This window comes from Cibotium barometz, chromosome 11 (assembly GCF_041138505.1).
Source record: "Cibotium barometz isolate CiBa-2024 chromosome 11, ASM4113850v1, whole genome shotgun sequence".
Taxonomy (NCBI): Eukaryota; Viridiplantae; Streptophyta; class Polypodiopsida; order Cyatheales; family Cibotiaceae; genus Cibotium; species Cibotium barometz.
The window spans coordinates 57,458,303-57,479,287 of NC_141056.1; the positions used below are offsets into that span (position 1 = coordinate 57,458,303).

General features: G+C 46.1%; 1 protein-coding gene and 1 long non-coding RNA gene across 2 annotated transcripts in view; one reads left to right on the top strand and one right to left on the bottom strand.

Moving 5' to 3' along the window:
• The first annotated feature begins 317 nt into the window (after positions 1-317).
• LOC147634376 (uncharacterized) overlaps positions 318-20,985 on the top strand; it is a 57,947-nt gene continuing 37,279 nt past the window's right edge. The window contains exons 1-2 of the long non-coding RNA XR_015267008.1: positions 318-438; positions 549-696. This is a non-coding gene — a long non-coding RNA (uncharacterized LOC147634376). The remainder of the gene's footprint in view (positions 439-548; positions 697-20,985) is intronic.
• The window catches only part of LOC147634377 (uncharacterized), a 58,236-nt gene continuing 37,945 nt past the window's right edge, over positions 695-20,985 (bottom strand). The window contains exon 10 of the mRNA XM_086805517.1: positions 695-1,024. Within this exon, the coding sequence (XP_086661643.1) occupies positions 743-1,024 (282 nt within the window). The 3' untranslated portion in view covers positions 695-742. The remainder of the gene's footprint in view (positions 1,025-20,985) is intronic.

Here is a 20,985-nt window from a genome sequence, read left to right on the forward strand (position 1 = left end):
ACAATTTCAAGGTTGCTCAACCTTGAAACCGTCCGCCCCATTAATCAATCGCCAAAAAAGTTTGGGTGTCGTCACAATTTCAAGGTTGCTCAACCTTGAAACCTTCCGCCCCAGCTCTCTCCTATAGCAACTCGTATGTCTGTGTTTCTAATATGATTTTTTGACGAGCACTCTTACTTGCGACTGTAATTTCCAAAAACCTTGAATATGGGGCGTCAACAATCAGTCTAGTGTGCATGCAGACTTTTTTTTCCGCATATATATATATATATATATATATATATATATATATATATATATATATATATATATAAAATAGTACATATACATATATATATATTAACCAAGCGAAGAGTATTCAAATTCAATTTTAGTCTTCACTTGTAAAAAACTCAGGCATGCTTATTGTAATCTCATGACAGAGATTCTTGGAAAATGGTGAGTTCATTGAGTAAAGTGTTGCTAGTGTGAATTGCGCTATGGTTACAATAGATGTGGGTAAGGTATACCTTCTTTTGTGATGATTTATCTGGCCATTGCTTTCACAGGAATGTGTCTAAGAAGTAGAAAAGGAGTGGTTTTTGATGTGCTGTTACAACTTGTTAGTTTCAAAATGACGAGCAATTTATCAAGGCATCTGCATACATGTGCCCACATCCATGCCAGCATCTCCACACCTGTATACCTGCCAGAAAGGTATGTTGGACATGCCCCTGACACATGCATGCCAAGTCTCACATTGCTATCCAAGCTTTGTTGGTAAGCTGTTTGCATAAAGTCCAGCACAGTTCATGATTTCATCTCTAGAGGGTATGTCAAGACTTTGAATGCCTTGTAGACCATTGTGAAGAAGGTCGGCTGGTATGATGGGGCTAAATGTAGTACTGCTTGCCTTCAAAGTAGGTGTGGAACAGTCATTAGCAGATTGATTTGTTGTTGCTCTTGAGCTCGTACCACTCTCATGTAATCCAAGCTGCTGGAGCCGTGCTCTCGCTAACTTTGACGCCAACTCGGTGTCACCCACCTGCACGACATATAACCACTCTTAGGATTCTCACACATAAATTTTGCTTTTCAAATAATTGATCAAGGTAGTGATTATTGGAATGTCTTAAGGTGAGGACCCTATATATCTTTGCCTTATTTATAAATGTAGGAGGTTCTCCATGTTGCTTCAACTTAGCTCCTACAAAAAGGGCTGAGAAAAGAAAGCTCAAGAACAGGAACCTTGTGGACACTCGCGGGCAGCACAGAGTTGTTATTGATGTTGGAGCGCAACCAGCTAGACTCGGGCGCTGCCCACAAGCACAAACGGGCATGTAGGCTGCCTGGAACAGCCCCAAAATCAATGTGCCCCAAAATCAATGTTCACCACCGGGTTGATTGGCGGCCAGTGTCAAAACAGCCCGACCAGCGCTGAGGAGCCACATAGGCTGTCCGGACAGGTCGTACTGCTGTACGGCTTAATGATGTGGCAACCATACATCCTTGTTAGATCGGTCTGCAGGTTTGTGCGTGTGTTGGGGTGAAGAAGGTCACACACAACTTGCTGATCTTCACGGGTAAGGCTTCGGAATTCCAAACGGATGAGTGTAGCACCTTCTATGAGCAAAAACAATGGAGACGTAAGCGTGCGGGAGAAGATGATGATTCGCTTCCAGTAGAAGAGAGGAAACCCATGACCATGCAAAATAGGTGGCCAATTGTCATGTGCAGACTGATCCCAGAGCCGACCCTTGAGGGGCAACATATAAAAAGACAAGACTAGAACCAGATTTGGAGCATGTCCTGTTTGTGTGATGGCAAGAAAGAACTTGTGGAGGACATAGGAAGGCTGCGCATGAAAGAGGATAACTGCTGTCGGCTGCAGCGTTTGTGGAATATTTTGTCCAAGAGTTGGCCGACAGTAGGTCGGCTAGTCCATGAGGACTTCCCAAGGCCTATTTAAGGCAAACTTGCTCATTGTTTTGCATTCGGTCCCTTCCTTGGGATTGGGTCCTACAATAGGGATTAGATTAGGTTTTCTACCTTGTACTTCCTTTTTGTACATTATGAATTTATTGAATACTCAGCTCTCTGTCTCTCTCTTCTCTATCTTTTGTATGCGTTTTGCATTAGCATGTTCCAAGATGGTGTTTAGGGCTGAAAGAAGACTCCCAAAGCTTCCGCATGGAACATTGGTATCAGAGCATCAGGCTCAACAAGGCTAAACACTGATTCAGTCCCATATGAAGGTGCACAGTCCAAGGAAAGGAAGAAGTTTCCCAGGAGGTTGGTTAGTGGTGTTCCACAAGACCCAAGGGGAATGGTAGTCCTATGAGTCGGGTCACTTGGGGCACACCAGGAAAGGATTTCAAGCAACGGTTCCAAGGGAGGATGATCCTCCAAGGGGTGGAGTGAGAGTGACTCAAGAAAAGAAGACCAGAGATTCGAGAAAGTGTTCAGGGACAGGGCATGAAGGGATAGGAGGCAGGATGGAACAGATGCATAGATCCTCATCAGAGTTGGAGTGGATTTGGAGATGGGGCATGAAAAGGTTGCCAAGAAGGGAAGGATGACATGTTTGGTACTCCAGGGATGGACAATGGGATGATGACAGTCATCCAAGAATAGAATTTGGAATCTCATCATCAAGTTTAGCAGAGGGGGATGTCATGTGCAAGATATGTGCAGGCTGATCCCAGAGATGACCCTTGAGGGGCAACAGATAAAAAGACAAGACTAGTCACTAGAGCCACATTTGGAGCATGTCCTGCTTGTGTGGGAAGAACTTGTGGAGGACACAGGAAGGCTATCGGCCAATGCATGAAAGAGGATAACAAGGACTATTTAAGGCAACTTGCTCATTGTTTTGGCATTCAGTCCCTTCCTTGGGATTGGGTCCTAGAATAGGAATTAGATTAGGTTTTCTCATAGTCACATGGGACGGAAGGGACGGACTGTTGGAACAGAGGGACGCCGGGCCGGGACGGTTCAGCAACGGGGACGGTAGGGGACGGTCGGACGTCCCCGTGGAGGCGTCCCTCACAAGGGATGGTGAAGGGGACGGCAGTAGGAACGGGGACGGCTGGGAGCCGTTGCACGCAGTCAAACTGGTTTTTTTTGGCCGTTTCTAGTCGTTTGCCTTGGCCGTTTCTAGCCGTTTGGCGAGGCCTTGAGCCTTTGAGGCTTGGGCCTTGGCCCTTGGCCCTTGGCCCTTGCCTCTCTCTTGCCTTGAGGCTTGGCCTTTAGGCTTGAGCCTTGGGGCGTTGGGCCTTGGCCCTTGAGGCTTGGCCCTTGCCTCTCTCTCTTTGCCCTCTCTGCCCAGTTCGCCTCTGCCCGCCAGTTCGCCTTAGGTCTGGCCCGCATTCCATTTGGCCTCTCTGCCCGCCAGTTCGCCTTAGGTCTGGCCCGCATTCCATTTCGCCTCTCTGCCCGCCAGTTCGCCATTCCGCCTCTCTGCCCTCTCTGCCCAGTTCGCCTCTGCCCGCCAGTTCGCCTTAGGTCTGGCCCGCATTCCATTTCGCCTGTCCGCCCCGCTTTCCCCACCTACCCTTGCTCAGGCCCCCAAGGCAGCAACATAACTCTCTCTCTCTCTCTCTCTCTCCTCCCTGCCTGTGGGAAGGACTGCAGAGTGATTTGGAGGAATGGCCCCGAGTCTCCAAGAGAAACTCGAGGCCCTCGAGATGGCAATGAAGGCACTAATCAAGGAGAACAAGAAGACATCCGATTCCAACCTCAATGAGGTGGAAAACAAAGTACACAGGCACATCATAGCTCTCAAAGCACGGGTCACGAACCTCGAACAAGAGAACACGGCACTCAAGGAGGAGGTGAGTGCATTGAAAGTGGAAATGGTAGCCATCAAGAATGCTGAGAAGGAAGAAGGGGAGATCAATGACAACACTCTCACGGCCATCAAAGAAGAGATCTCCAAGGAGATCACAAAGGACATGGAGGGAAAGCTCGAAGCCAAGCAGTCAGGATGGGTCGAGGTGGTGAAGAAGAACATCCGTAAAGAAGTGAGGGAGGAGACTCAAAGGGAAGAAAACCAAATCATTCACACCACCATTGAGGAGAAGATGAGGCATGCTCGCCGCCTCAACATTCGAGTCACAGGTATAGCCGAGACACCCGACGCCACTCCCGAGAAAGATGGACAGCTTCTATGCATGAAGCTCGGCTACAAGGAAGAGCACCCTCTTCCCTTCACCAAAGCATGGAGAGCCGGGAAAGACTCAACACGCAAGCGAGCCCTCATCCTACAGTTTGCAGGAGAGACGGAGAGGGTCACCTTCATGAGGAAGAGGGTCATACTACGGGGTTTAGAGAGAGCTCCCATTTTCTTGGATGATGATCTCACGAGGATGCAGCTTGAGCATAGGAGAACTTGCATGCCACGAGTCTTACACGCGAGGAGAGAAGGCAAGAAGGCCTTCTATCGAGATGGTCGGGTCATCATTGATGGCCGGCCCATGGATTAGCGGTTTGGGGCCTATGGGACACAGACCAGGCCACTGACAGAGATACACATAGCAGTATGGAACTGTAATGGTTCACTATGGGTGCAGCCTGGACGACTGGAGCATGTTATGGTGGGGAGAGACATCATACTTCTGACAGAAACACATCAGAGCCCAGAGAGAAGGCCACCTCGAGTAGAGGGATTCCAGTGGGAGTCAGCATACAGGAGGACCACACGCCAGGGTACCTCGAGAGGGTCGGGGGGAGTAGCAGTCCTATTCAGACGGGAGCTACAGGGAAGGTTGAGAGTGGTAGCACAGGATCCAGAGGCCAGATACATGTGGATCAGCTTACAGCTCTCACAGGACAGGGTTATATACATAGCTCTATGTTACTTTTCTCCATCAGGATCATCCTATGTCATTACAGAGGACATGCCACAGGAGGAGACAGGAGCCTCGCCATACACTTGTCTGTCAGAGGACATTATGCATTATTCTACACTAGGGGAAGTATTTCTTACGGGCGACTTCAATGCCCACACACAGAGCAGACAGTGTGAGGTGTATGACTATGATGACATGGAGATCCTCCACCCTGTGGATCCAGAGGAGATAGGGGCTAGTCGGGCATCAGAGGACACTGGACCAGACAGAGGACATTATGGGGACCACTTACTAGAGTTGGTAGCCAGGCATCGTCTCGTTATTTATAACGGGATGCTACAGTGGCCGGGATCAGGAGGGCTGACATGCTTCCCACATGGGGGTCATACACGGACCGGAGGCACGGTGGTAGACTACATTATGGGGTCTTTGGAGGCATCACAGCTTGTCACCTCATTCTCCATTCCACCTCGTCTTATTGGGGCAGATCATACATACTTGGCATTTTCACTAGCCGGATCACCAGTATCACCAGTCCCCCGCATACCCACGCCACACACTACCATCTACTTCACACATGACATGGCAGACATATACACTGGCAGAGTAGAGGATGGGCTCCTACTCATGGATCCCCTGGCATCTATGGATACCATTACAGCCCAGCTGGCATCACTCCTACACACGGCTGCATTACAGAGCTTCCCACATCGTGTACACTCAGGAGAGCCTGCGAGACCTGGGACTATGCCCCAGAACAGATGGTATGATGACGAGTGCAGAGCCCTATACTCACGGCTCCGCATACAGAGAGCCTTGGGAGCCATCACAGAGCAAGAGTCGAGGAGAGAGATGAGGAGACTTACTCGCCGCAAAAGGCGGGCCTTTGCAGAGACACAGGAGCTAGAGATCTTTCATTTCTTCATGAGTAGAGATAGCCCTGTCTCATGGCGGCACTTCAGAGAGCCCCGGACCCCGACACCTATTGCAGACCCACAGACATGGCACACATATGCAGAGGGTCTATACCATGCCCCACAGCAGCCACCTATACCTCAGCCACTGGAGCCTCGACCTACCACAGCTAGCTTCTTTACCCACTCGATGGTACAGGAAGCTATCCGCCGCCTACAGCATGGACGGGCTGCCGACCATATGGGCCTGCAGGGTGAGCATCTCATATATGCAGTAGATTCTTTAGCTCCTTTTCTTGCACACCTGTTTAACAGGGCACTAGCAGAGGGTTTGCCTGCGGAGTGGACGATGCACACCATTGTGCCGATTCACAAAACAGGGGATATGCTCGATCCGAGCAACTACAGGATGGTTATGGTTGGCCACGTGCTGGCCAAACTCTATGGTGCAGTGCTGGAGCAAGAGCTTAGCTTAATTGCTGAGCGAGCAGGTTTACGCTCATCAGGGCAGGCAGGCTTCAGGAGAGCTTTCTCTACCACTGACCATGTATTCACTTTGAGATGTATGATTGATCAGGCCAGAGTGAGGAAGAGAAAGCTCTATTGCTGCTTTGTGGATTTCCGCAAGGCATTTGACACAGTACCACGAGAGAGGCTCTTTCAGCGCCTGCAGTCTCTTGGCATACCAGCAGATATGACATGGGGGATCTATGCATTATATGAGCAGGTTTTTGGGCGAGTCAGATGTCCAGGAGGTATGTCCGAGACTATTGCTAGCACCATTGGTGTGAAGCAAGGATGCCCACTTTCCCCCACGCTATTTGGGTTATACATTGATGAGGTGGCTGACTTCATTACACGGGGAGGCGGAGATGGAGTTGATTTAGCAGGTACCTCAGTACATATTATGCTCTATGCTGATGATATTGTATTAGTGTCTGAGTCCCCAGGTGGTCTACAGCAGCATCTACATGCACTCGATGATTTCTGCACACAGAGGGGTCTTACTGTGAACCTTGGGAAAACCAAGGTTATGGTCTTTCATACATCGAGACAGGGCAGGAGTCAGCTGACATTCACTCTCGCAGGATGCCAGGTGGAGGTGGTGACATCATACGTGTACCTAGGGGTTACCTTCTCTGCAGCAGCCACACGCTTTACCATGGGTTCAGCAGCCAGAGCTAGATTGACACGGGGATATGCAGCATTGGCTATGCTAGAGAGACAGTGCCACCAGGCGCATTTTCAGGAGCCCCGGACGAAGGGGTGGCTATTTGACACATTAGTCGCACCGGCATTGATGTATGGAGCAGCAGTATGGGCGCCAGGCCTTGCTACCCATTGGTGGACACAGATAGAGAGACCACAGGCCGTCATGATGGCACGCATGATACGCAGCAAACCGTCAGTACCTCATGACATTATCCGAGCAGAGTTTGCTGCGCCTCCTATGATGGTAGAGGCCATATTTCAGACTATATGCCTGCTAGACAGATTCAGAGAGATGCCACAGGACAGATTATCATACAGAGCTTTTCAGGCATCTAGACAGTTGGCTGAGGCAGGAGACAGAGGATCATGGTATGCACAGGTCACACATTGGTTCTCACAGCATGGCCTAGACATGGATCATCTACCACCATTCCAGTATGACAGGGATGCACCACATATCCGTCTCTCTCATAGTGAGAGGAACAGAGTATTGAGACAGGATCTATGGCAGCTCTATACACGAGAGACATGGATATCGCCTACACAGCCTCTTCCACCGAAGATGCTATACTACAGAGATCACTTCATGAGTATCACTGATGATGGATTTATAGAGAGGCCTAGATACATGGAGGGCTTTTTACCACACGGCTCCCGAGTGGCTATTGGTCAGCTCAGAGTTTCATCACACCGATTGGAGATTGAGGCTAGCAGAGTAGCACGGATACCCCGAGAGGAGAGGGTATGCAGATTGTGCAGAGAGGAGGTGGAGAGTGAGGAGCATTATGTATGCAGATGCAGAGTATATACAGCCATCAGAGAGAGATATCCCATTTTATTCAGAGAGCCACATTCCCTACGCCAGATCTTTGAGGCAGCAGACCAGCGCATACTGGGGAGATACATTCTAGACATACAGCGCCACAGAGAGACATTATTACAGGCTCAGACAGCTCCAGAGGGGGGACGATAGACACAGATTACTACATTTTTTCAGAGATCCATATCCCTCCTAGCCCCTACACGGCAGGGAATTACTCTCCAGAGAGCAGAGACACTTAGAGCCCGCAGGAGACAGAGGACACCTGGCTTTCGGACACCATGCCTATACCAGAGAGAGATGACAGAGATCAGAGCTCAGTTTCACAGAGAGGGTGCGGAGCGACTGGCCCGCTTCAGAGCACACCCAGGCATGTTCTTCAGGGAGCTGTGGACACCCCCTTCAGTGATGTATACCATTTTATACCCCCAGTATGGTACAGGATGGAGCTAGCTAGGTTGCATATCATGATTGTATACTCCATGCATATAGCTTTGCATTCTCCTAGTAGTAGAGCTCCATCCCCTGCACACCCAGATTCAGCTTTTTTTATTCAGTACTTTTTAATTTTGTTGGGATGACAGAGGATACCCCATACCTGTAGTCCGATTTGTCTCATAGGCCGAGTTCGGTCTTTTGGAAGACGTTAATAAAATCTTTCTTTCTTTCTTTCTTTCTCTCTCTCTCTCGTCTTGCCGTTGCCTCTCTCTCTTGCCTATCTAATATCTATATAAGAACAAGGCTACAAGGCTACAAGCACACACACACCCCTTCAAGTTTTCAAAGTTCAAGCAACTCTCTCTCTCAACTTTCAAGCCTCAAGCCTCAAGCCACACTCTATGAGTGTATCTACTCTCTCTAGTCTCTCTCCCTCAAGCTTCTTCTAACTTAGTAACTTCCAACTTCCAAGTCTCTCACACAAGGCTCTACTCTCTACTATCTAGACTCTCTCTCTCTCTCTCTCTCACCTTTCCCTCAAGCCTCTTGAGTCTTCCAACTTCCAAGCCCACCTGCTCACCCTAGTTGTAGGGTAGGGTTGTAACCCACCTCCAAGCAGGTAAGGGCTTGCACCTCATGGGGGTGGGGTTCGTGAAGAGCAACCTCTCAAACAGTCCAGCAGTTTGACATGGCCAGCAAGAAAACCTTCTCCGAAACCCTTATCTCCCCTCCTACCAAACCCAATGAAAAACCATCACCATGGGAGCGGTACCTCCTGAGCATGATTCAACATCTTCAGCAAACAAATTCAACCTTGCAAAATAAACTACATCAGACAAAACAACATCTTTCAACCCTGGAGAAACAGATTACGGAACAACAACACGAAAAAGAAAACAGGGAGGAAATCACACAGGTAAATTTACTTGATCCACAGCCTAAAGAAATTCTCATTAAAGAAGTAATATCACAGATTAATGAAGAGAACGAGTAGCAATGGATTGCAAAAGAAATTAGGGTGGGTGGTTTGTCAGAGGGTTGGGAACAGGTGGAGGTATTGGAGGACGAGGAGATTGCGAATGATACTTATGTCCCGGAATGCGAGATTCTACAAAGAAAGCTGTGCAGAGCTATCCCTTTCATCGACATTGGAGATCCCTCAGTGGCAATCAAAGGAAAACATGTGGTTTTGAGGTACGCAGATATGAAAGACAAAATTAAAGTCATGAAGCAAACAAGGTCACTTAAGGGAACGAAGGTGTGGATGGCGGATGAACTCACAGCCACACAACTAAAAAACAGGAAACAAGAACTCAATAAAGTATACAAAGCAAGGAAACAAGGAAAATGGGCAGTCTACCGTAGAGGTAGAGCTGTTATTGCAGATTTCAGGACAACCAAACATGGTAGTAATGAAGAGTAGCTGCTAGAGAAATCCTTCATGTTATCTAGGATTCTCCTACGGTCATGTAGGGAATTTGAACTATTTTTAGTTTTATCTCTATTTTCATTTTGTTGCCCCCGAAGTGGGCCTACTTCAGTTAAGGAAGCTCTTTCCTCGGAGACTTGGAGGAAAGCCATGCAAGTGGAACATGATGCCATAGAGAAGAATAAAACTTGGGAGTTGGTTCCGAGGCCGTCAAAACGGTCAGTCATTGTGTCAAGTGGGTCTACAAGACCAAGTATATGTCTGATGGGTTGGTGGACAAGGACAAGGCCAAACTTGTGGCTAAGGGCTCTGCTCAGCAGCCTGACATCAACTATGAGGACACTTTTGCACCGACAGCTAGGATCACCACGATTCAGACATTTCTTGCCCTTGCCTCTTCTCAACAGTGGCCGGTGTATCATCAGATGGATGTAAAATCTGCATCTTGAATGGTGACTTGCAGGAGGTGTATGTTGAGCAAACTCCAGGCTTTGAGGTGGTTTACAGGTTACTGAAGGCCTTGTATGGTCTTAAACACGCTCCCAGGGCTTGGAACCAAAAGATTGATTCTTTCTTTCTTAGAAAGGGTTTGCAGAGATCGGTTGTAGATCCGAACTTGTATCTCTTTCGGAAGCGAGGTATGGTCACCTTGATTATCCTCTATGTGGATGATCTTATTCTCACTGGCGGTCATGTGGAGCATATAGCTAAGATGGACCTCTTCACGAATCCTCTACCTTAGCAGATACTCCGTTAGCACTCCAGCTTACCGGGGTTGGTTCCACATCCAGGAGCTGAGAGGGGGTGTTAGCAGTCATCTCTTGTCTGTAAGTAGGGAGTGAGGGTCTTTGTTGTGGCTGGCCCGCCCGATTACGAGCTTTCTCCATTTTTCCTCATTGTCCATGTTTTTTCCTAGTTTTGCTAGGAGTAGGGGGGCTGTTTATGCTGGCTGACTTGATCTGTCACATTGGTCGACTGATGTTCTCCTGGCTGACTTGATCTTGTGTCTAGCCGACTGCTGTTATGCTGGCTGATTGGACATATTCTAGTCGTGGGCCCATCAGGGGGCCGTCGGCCCAGTTGCTACTGGTCGACTGTAACTTGGTTGAACACAATGCTAATCAATACACTTAAATATACTAAGATTTGAAGGACACTTGCTCAAATACAAGAAGTAAATTGCTGAATTGACAAGAGACACAATGAGCCGGAACGGCCGACCCCTCCCTTGAGTAAATTGTATTACTATTGGAGAAATTCAATACATAGCTTCACGGGCATCCATTGCCAAATCCTCCATGCCAATGCATATGAAATTCAGCATTTAGAAAACAATGGTATGTCGATGTAGATCACCAAGGAGCTGCCTTGATGCCCGGCCCGACTTCAGTGCCCATATTCTCTACCATTGGCTCTATGTTCTACCAAGCAAGGTAGCAACATCTTCAAGAGCACATAGGACAAGAGAAATACTACACAAGGCGGCTAAACAAGGAGTCCTGTCCTTCTACTGAGTAAGTAATGACAACACATTGTCCAATTAGCTTACCAGTCTTCATAGAAGTTGTTGTAAGCGGAAGCCTTCGCGTTGGAAGCTTTAGAAGTGTTGATATCTTCGATTTGCCGCAATCCTTCGCGACAAAAGTCTTCAAGAGAATGAAGGGAACCCTGGAAAAGCTTCCCCTATGGTTCAACTTGAGAAAGGAAGGCTGAAATTAGGGTTTTCAGCAAAAAGACCAGAAATTACAGCAAAAATGAGAGCTGTTTTGCTGAATTTCAGTCATTGGGAGTGAATAGGAGTGTGATTAGCACTTAGAAACACTCTTGGAAGCTTGGAAAATACCCTAGCAAGTTGCGTATGGCTATGGAGAGCTTGGAAATGGAGAGAAATGGTGGAAAAACAGAGTTTTCAGCCTCCAAAAATCCTCATGAAGAGAAAACACGAATTTCTCTTAATAAGTAAGTGAATTGGGGTCCAATCAGGTGAAGGGAAATGGGGAGATGCCCATTTATGAGTAAAAAGGGAGGATCAGGTCCTGGACATTGAGTCTTGTCCGCCTCGGGACTTCAGTGAGTGTGAACTTGGAAGTGGTCATAATTTATAAGTGACTTTTGGACGCCCAAACTTTAATGAAGTGGGAACGCACTCACTTATAAATATTGGCCAAGTCCTAAGGGCTATTTGAGCCTAGATTGGGAAATACTTACCACCTGTTCACATGCCACACAACCATGTCAGCAGACAGTTTCACACGCACGGTTCACGGGCGGACGTCCCCTTACCCGGAACTACACATAGGTCATGCAGGCATGAAAACAGCATGCAATTTCATTTGCAGGCAAGCACATAAAGATGCTATGCAATGCAGCATTGGCATGAGCAATTTCCGTTCATGAAACCATATAAGACCAGGCGTTTCCAGGCACGTATATGCGATACCAGACCTAGTGGAAAGCCAATCCTCCAGGCGTTTCCGGGCGTGTACACAAAGGCACAAGTCCCAGCGGAAAGCCAAGTCCTCCAAGCGTTTCCGGGCATGTACACAAAGACACAAGTCCCAGCAGAAAGCCAAGTTCTCCAGATATTCCGGGCATGATAACGTCAAGTCCCAGTGGAATATCATATCCAACTATACAGCATGACACATGTCAATAACATGCATAGGCACATTCCATAAGCCATGGACACCAATCCAATATGTACATAGTGTGAAAGCAAGAGTGAACCATTCGGGTGGCCAAATGGTGACATCCCCCCCGCTTCTAAACAATTGTCCGCAGCTGAAATGCATCCAAATATGTCTGAAGCACATGCGGGCAATCTTTGAAGAACTCTTCATCTACCCATTTAGCATCAATGGGAAGATAGTTCTTAAACTTCACAAGGTAACGCCTCACAACTTTGCCTGCAGCAAGCTTGCGCAGCAAGCTTGCGTTTCTTGTGATACACAATCTGCTCTGGCTGCAAGATCTCCTCAAGCTCATCCACTTTTGGTGGATCCTCAATGACCATTTCACTGGGCTTCGGCCCTACATACTTGCGAAGGAGACTCACATGAAAAGCATTGTGTATGTGCCAATGACTAGGTAATGCCAATCTGAAAGCCACTTCATTGATCTTCTCGATCACTGGAAAAGGCCCATAGTACCTGGTTGCAAGCTTAGGATATGCACCCTCTTTGCCAGGCCTCTTTGCAAGTCTTGCTTTCTCAAATTTTAGCAATACCCAATCATTCTCTTTAACATCCAATTGCCTTCTATGCTTGTCGGCAGCCTTTTTATGCTTGTCTTGTGACCTTGCAATGGCTGTCCGCACCTGAGCAAAAGCAATATCCAAGTCTGTTACATACTCATCAGCTGCAAATATCTCATCCTTTGTGCGAAGGATGGGTGGTAAAACCACCTTACCATAAACAATCTCAAACGGGGCCTTTCCCATAGATGCATGCACTGTGTTGTTGTATGCAAATTCCACAAGCGGTAAGTACTTCTCCCAAGAAGACTTCTGATCCGCCACATAACATTTCAAGAGATCCAACACAATTGAATTTGCAGCCTCACTTTGCCCATCCGTTTGAGGGTGATAAGCTGATGAGAAGTCCAATTTGGTGCCCATATTATCAAATAAGGTCCGCCAAAAGAGACTTGTAGTCCTGGGATCTCTATCCCCCACAATGGATTTCGTCATTCCATGATGTTTGAACACTTGTGCAAGATATATTTTAACCATATGCTCAGCTTTGATGGTCTTTTTGACCGGCAAGAAATGAGCTTGCTTGCTAAACCTGTCCACAATTGTCCAAATTGCATCATTACCTTGTTGGGTACGTGGCAAGTCCATAATGAAATCCATTGTAATACTTTCCCATGGCTGCGTGGGAATAGGCAATGGCTGAAGCAAACCTGGTGCCTTTTGCCTATCAAATTTGACCTTTTGACAGGTGATACATGCACGTACATGTGCCTCTATGTCCTTCTGCATACCTGGCCAAAAGAAATACCGCTCAATCATGTGCGTAGTAGGCATTATGCCTCTATGACCAGCATATGGAGGAGCATGGCACTCATCCAAAACCTTTTGCCTCATGTCAGACACCACACATAGGCAATTATCTTTCATGAGATAACCCTCTTTGATCACATATGAGGCATGTGTACGACCAGCCATCAAATCAGCCCAAATAGTGGCAAAATCAGCATCCGTATGATACAAATCACGCATGGTAGACAAGTCCCCATGAGAGGCAACCGAGATAGCTGCTACATACGGCTTTCGTGACAATGCATTGGCCACTAGATTCTTCTTTCCTGGGGTGTGCAAGATCTGAAAATGAAACATAGAGAGGAAATTGGCCATCCTCATATGCTTCTCTGACAACTTAGTTTGAGTAAGAAAATACCTCAAACTCTGGTGATCTGTCTTCACAGTGAAATCAGCCCCAAGAAGGTAATGTTTCCATTTAGTAAGTGCATGAATTATAGCCAAGAGCTCTTTCTCATAAATGCCAAGAGAGAGCTTTGCATCATGCAATCTACGACTCTCATAAGCCACGGCATGTCCCTCTTGATTAAGGACAGCCCCTATGCAATTTCCAAATGCATCACATTCCACACAAAAAGGCTTTTGCAAATCTGGAATGATCAATACTGGACCATGAGTAGTTGCATCTTTCAATTTGAGGAATGCATCTCTCTCTACATTAGTCCATTTGAACACGGCCTTCTTCTTTGTCAAATCATGCAAAGGAGAAGCAATCCATGCAAAGTGCCGAATGAACCTGCGGTAGTAAGAGCATAATCCAAGAAAACTACGGATCTCATGCACCGAACTCAATTCGGGCCAATTCCGAATTGTATCAATCTTTGCAGGATCCATCCGCACTCCATCTTTGGACACAATATGCCCAAGATAATGTATCTCTGACAAGAAGAACTCACTATTCTTTGCATTTATGAAGAGTTTATGCTTATGGAGCTCTTAAAAAACAATAGCCAAATGAGCTTTATGCTCTTCTTCGGTCTTCGAGAAGACAACTTGATGATATCCACTCTTGAGATCAATTCGGCTAAAGCATGCCGATCCATCCAACTTATCAAGGATGTCATCTATGCGTGGAATCGGAAACCTATTCTTGATGGTAAGCTTATTCAAAGCTCTATAATCCACACACATACGAAAGGATCTATCTTTCTTTTGAACTAAGAGGACGGGTGAACAATATGGAGAAGAGCTTGGCTGAACCAAACCCTTCTCAAGAAGCTCATTTACTTGCTTCATGATCTCCTCTTTTTGGGATGCACTTACACGATAGGCTGGCCTATTAGGCGGTGAGCTACCCGGCACAAGATCAATGCGATGATCTTCCGGTCGTACAGGTGGTAACTCATTTGGTAACTCATTAGCAAAACAATCATTGTTCTCTTGCAAAAATTTCAGCCTATCATTACTAAGAGTGTTTACATGTACATTATTTTTCTCAACATGATCTCGTACAAAAATCAAGTACGCAAAAACACTCTTTTTCATTACTTTCTTAATTTGTACATGAGATACAAGGGGAATGGTATCACCCTCTTCACCAGCATCAATTACATGTTCTCGGCCTTTATGCATGAAGGTGATCCTGTTAGTCTTGTAAGCCTTGCACGGATCAATACGTGTATGTCAAGGTTTTCCAAGCAATACATCACAGCCATTCAAAGGCGCCATAAGAAAATCCTCATGATTCACATAGCCTTGAATGTGTATGGGCAACTTGCCAAAAATAGGCATGACCTGCACTTCTCTACCAACAAAGACAGCCCCTGCTTCAATTTGAGGACCCATGTCCTCCACTTCAATACCCAAAGCAGCTGCCATCTGAGTAGATATGAAATTTTCAGATGCACAATCATCAAACATGAACAAAGCGGGCTGATCTTTGAGCTGTCCCCAAGCTTTACATACAACCCTATCTTTGCTATCATGTGAAGTGTTGCCCCGCACATCCGGAACCATATGCACATTAGGCTTCGGTACATTAGCATTTTCAGCTTTGTTCTTCTTATTTGGGCATGCTCTTGCCATGTGCTCAGTGCTTCCACAAGTAAAGCATTTGCCTTCACGCATATATTGCTCCTTCTTCTCAGCACTAAGACCAAAGTTTGCCAGTTTATAAGGGCGTTTTTTAGCAAACTTATTTTCAGCTTTTGGACCTGATTTGGCTTGGTTTTAGGTTTTGGACAGCCCTCTCTTTGCCTTGAAATGAGGGTTTAGCCTTATTGGATCGACTCAATTTGAGTTCCAATTGCTCGGTGGCGGTGGCGGCTGCGATTAATTGGTGTAAGGTATGACCAGGATACATTTGTAATCCCGCTTTGTACACGGGTTGCAATCCCGATTGAAACCTTCTCTTCCTTTCCGCCTCGGTAACATGCATAAATGGAGACACCTCCAAGAGCACTTTCCAAAACTTTTGTACATATGCATTTACCGATTCCCCCTCATTTTGCTTTACCCAATCCCACTTCATTGTTATCTCATTCAATGCATTGGGAGGCAAGAATTGAGCATAGAACCTCTCCTTGAACTCTTCCCATGATCTAACAGGATTCGGTGAGAGCTTCTCCGTGAGCCACCAATGGGCAGCAGTGCCTTTCATGAACATGCTTACATGCCGGATCATGGATTTCTGAGTGAAATCCTCATCACTGAAAGCAATATCAAACTGGGCAATAAAAGCAAGTGCCATAGATGCATCATATTTCCCATGATATGTGTCAAACTTCACAGATTTGTCTCCGGCTTTGAAGTCACGAGACTTTGATGCATGTGTGTGCATCTCAACATGTTTTCCTCCATGTTTGTCCATTGGGACAGCTCCTGTGTGACTGGCATCATTTTTGGACCAAAAGGTGATGCATAAGGCATAGATACATGTGCCCTGTAAGCATGAGGCATGGCTGGCCCCTCAACATGCATTGATACATTTTCAGCCATAACTTCTCCCTCATGAGCACACTCGAAGGCATGAGTGGCATGAGAGATACGCGGAATACCTGCACCAACAGAAAATTGCAGCCCATGTTGCATGTGTTGTGCATGTACATTTTCAGCCGGCAATGGCATTTGACATACATTTTGACCACTGCCATAAACATTGTATCCTTCACGGGCTACGTGAGGTATTCCTGCATGGTGTGAAGTCACTGATTGTTCCTCTCCCATCGCATGGAAATTCATCCTCTTAGACATAAGTTCTTGTTCGGGCACCAGTGGGGATTCCAAGACATGTGGGATGGTTGTCTTTTCTGCATAGGCATCCTCGGTACGAGCCAAGTATGCACGTGCTGCATCCCTCGGTTGCATGTGCAACTCTTGAGCAATCATTGCCATTGCATGATCCATATAAGATTCAGCTTTCTTGGCCTTCAAACGGTCATGTACCAATGGATCCTCGCGGCGATATAGATTCAATTCTTCTTGTTGTGCATGGAGAAGAGCCTGCATACGAGTAAGTTCAGCCCTCAAGACTATGGACTCTTCTTCTTGCATCTTCTCTTTGCCACGGGACGGCTGTCCCACATATTCATGTTCCCTATTGTGCACCACATGAGTTTGCTCATCCTGTAAAGCGTTGGAGGCATGCATTTCATTGTCCCTGCCTCTTGTATTAGCATCTCCAACATTCATTGTATGGCTGTCCATAATGTTCTAAGTGTAGAGATAGCTAGTGTTCACGGTGATGGTCGATGGTCTCTCACAATAGAAGTGAAAGAGAACCGTATGCTCTGATACCAATGTAACTTGGTTGAACACAATGCTAATCAATACACTTAAATACACTAAGATTTGAAGGACACTTGCTCAAATACAAGAAGTAAATTGCTGAATTGACAAGAGACACAATGAGCCGGAACGGCCGACCCCTCCCTTGAGTAAATTGTATTACTATTGGAGAAATTCAATACATAGCTTCACGGGCATCCATTGCCAAATCCTCCATGCCAATGCATATGAAATTCAGCATTTAGAAAACAATGGTATGTCGATGTAGATCACCAAGGAGCTGCCTTGATGCCGGGCCCGACTTCAGTGTCCATATTCTCTACCATTGGCTCTATGTTCTACCAAGCAAGGTAGCAACATCTTCAAGAGCACATAGGACAAGAGAAATACTACACAGGGCGGCTAAAAAAGAAGTACTGCCCTTCTACTGAGTAAGTAATGACAACACATTGTCCAATTAGCTTACCAGTCTTCATAGAAGTTGTTGTAAGCGGAAGCCTTCGTGTTGGAAGCTTTAGAAGTGTTGATATCTTCGATTTGCCGCAATCCTTTGCGCCAAAAGTCTTCAAGAGAATGAAGGGAACCCTGGGAAAGCTTCCCCTATGGTTCAACTTGAGAAAGGAAGGCTGAAATTAGGGTTTTCAGCAAAAAGACCAGAAATTACAGCAAAAATGAGAGCCGTTTTGCTGAATTTCAGTCATTGGGAGTGAGTAGGAGTGTGATTAGCACTTAGAAACACTCTTGGAAGCTTGGAAAACACCCTAGCAAGTTGGGTATGGCTATGGAGAGCTTGGAAATGGTGGAAAAACAGAGTTTTCAGCCTCCAAAAATCCTCATGAAGAGAAAACACGACTTCTCTTAATAAGTAAGTGAATTGGGGTCCAATCAGGTGAAGGGAAATGGGGAGATGCCCATTTATGAGTAAAAAGGGAGGATCAGGTCCTGGACATTGAGTCTTGTCCGCCTCGGGACTTCAGTGAGTGTGAACTTGGAAGCGGTCATAATTTATAAGTGACTTTTGGGCGCCCAAACTTTAATGAAGTGGGAAAGCACTCACTTATAAATATTGGCTAAGTCCTAAGGGCTATTTGAGCCTAGATTGGGAAATACTTACCACCTGTTCACATGCCACACAACCATGTCAGCAGACAGTTTCACACGCACGGTTCACAGGTGGGCGTCCCCTTACCCGGAACTACACATAGGTCATGCAGGCATGAAAACAGCATGCAATTTCATTTGCAGGCAAGCACATAAAGATGCTATGCAATGCAGCATTGGCATGAGCAATTTCCGTTCATGAAACCATATAAGATCAGGCGTTTCCGGGCATGTACACAAAGGCACAAGTCCCAGCGGAAATCCAAGTCCTCCAGGCGTTTCCGGGCATGTACACAAAGGCACAAGTCCCAGCGGAAATCCAAGTCCTCCAGGCGTTTCCGAGCATGTACATAAAGGCACAAGTCCCAGCGGAAAGCCAAGTCCTTCAGATATTCCGGGCATGATAACGTCAAGTCCCAGCGGAATATCATATCCAACTATACAGCATGACACATGTCAATAACATGCATAGGCACATTCCATAAGCCATGGACACCAATCCAATATATACATAGTGTGAAAGCAAGAGTGAACCATTCGGGTGGCCAAATGGTGACATCGACTAGCTGCCCTTCTTGTATATATAGCCTGCCTTGGCCCCCCACTCAGTTTGTACCGGATTATGGTGTATATAGTAGAGTTTATACCACCCTCTACTCACTTTCATTTCTGTACTTCTACTCTCATTACTTTGTCTCATTTCCGCTGCTCATTTTGACAACTACCTGGTAGAGCGCTTACGACACTCCCTCTTTACCTGGCCTCTTGCGAAGTCTTGCTTTCTTAAATTTCAACAATATCCAATCACCCTCTTTGATGTCCATCTACCTTCTATGCTTGTCAGTAGCCTTCTAATGCTTATCTTGAGACCTAGCAATGGCTGTTTGCACCTATGCCAAGGCAACATCAAGATCTCGAACATATTCATCGGCAACAAAGATCTCATCCTCAGTGCAAAGGATGGGTGGCAAAATTACTTTGCCATAACCAATTTCAAACATGGCCTTTCTCGTGGTTGCATGCACCGTAAACTCTACAAGTTGTAGATACTTCTCCCACATGGTTCTTTGGTTTGCAACATAGCAGTTTAGAAGATCTAACACAGCTGAATTTGTAGCCTCACTTTGGCCATCCATTTGTGGGTGATAAGCTGATGACAAATCCAATTTAGTACTCATGTTATCAAAGAGAGCCCTCCAAAATAGGCTCGTAGTCCTAGGATCTCTATCCCCCACAATGGATTTCGGCATACCATGATGCTTGAACACTTGTGCATGAGAGGCCTTCACCATATGCTTAGCTTTTATGGCCTTCTTGAAGGCAAAAAATGTGCTTGCTTGCTAAATCTATCCACAATCATCCAAACAGCATCATTACCCTAATGGGTTCTTGGCAAATCCATTATGAAGTCCATAACTATGCTTTCCCATGGCTGCGAGAGGGAATAGGCAATGGCTGAAGCAATCTTGGAGCCTTTTGCCTATCAAATTTCACCTTTTGACAGGTAATACATGTATGTACATATGCTTCTACGTCCTTGTACATGGCTGGCGAGGGAATAGGCAATGGTTGAAATCTTGGAGCCTTTTGCCTATCAAATTTCATCTTTTGACAGGTAATACATGCACGTACATATGCTTCTATGTACTTGCGCATGGCTGGCCAAAAGAAATAGTGCTCAATCATGTGTGTTAGACACCATGCATAGGCAGTCATTCTTCTTGACATAGCCATCTTTGATTACATATGAAGCATGTGCATGACCAGCCATCAAATCAGTCCATAATCATGAAAAATCAACATCAGAGTGATACAAATCTCGCATCCCCACATATGGCCTCCTGGACAATGCACCTGCCACTACATGCTTCTTCCTGCAGCGTGTACAATCTGAAAATGAAACATGGAGAGGAAGTTTGCCATCTTCTCTGAAAGCTTGGTTTGCGTGAGAAAGTATCTTAGGCTTTGGTGATCTGTCTTCATTGTAAAATCAGCCCCAAGAAGATAATCCAAATGGTTAAGGAATGAAGTACAGATAGTAACTCTTTCTCATAGATGCCCAAAGAAAGCTCGGCATCATACAAACGACGGCTCTCATATTAGGATAGCCCCAATCAATCCCCACAAGCATCAGACTCCACACTAAAAGGCTTCTGCAAGCTGATAATTATTAACACCGGCCCACTTATGAGTGCTTCCTTAAGTTGGAGGAATGCATCCCTCTAATCCAGTGTCTATTTGAACACTACTTTCTTCTTAGTGAGCTCATGTAATGGCGAAGCAATCCAAGAAAAGTACAAGCATAAGCCAAGAAAGCTTCGTACTTCATGAATGGATGTCAACTCTGGCCAATTGTGAATGGCATCAAGTTTTGCTGGATCCATCCTTACACCATCCTTGAATGTGCTCCGAATAGGGAAGAATTCACTCTTTTTGCCGTTTATAAAGAGCTTATGCTTACGAAGCTCTCTAAA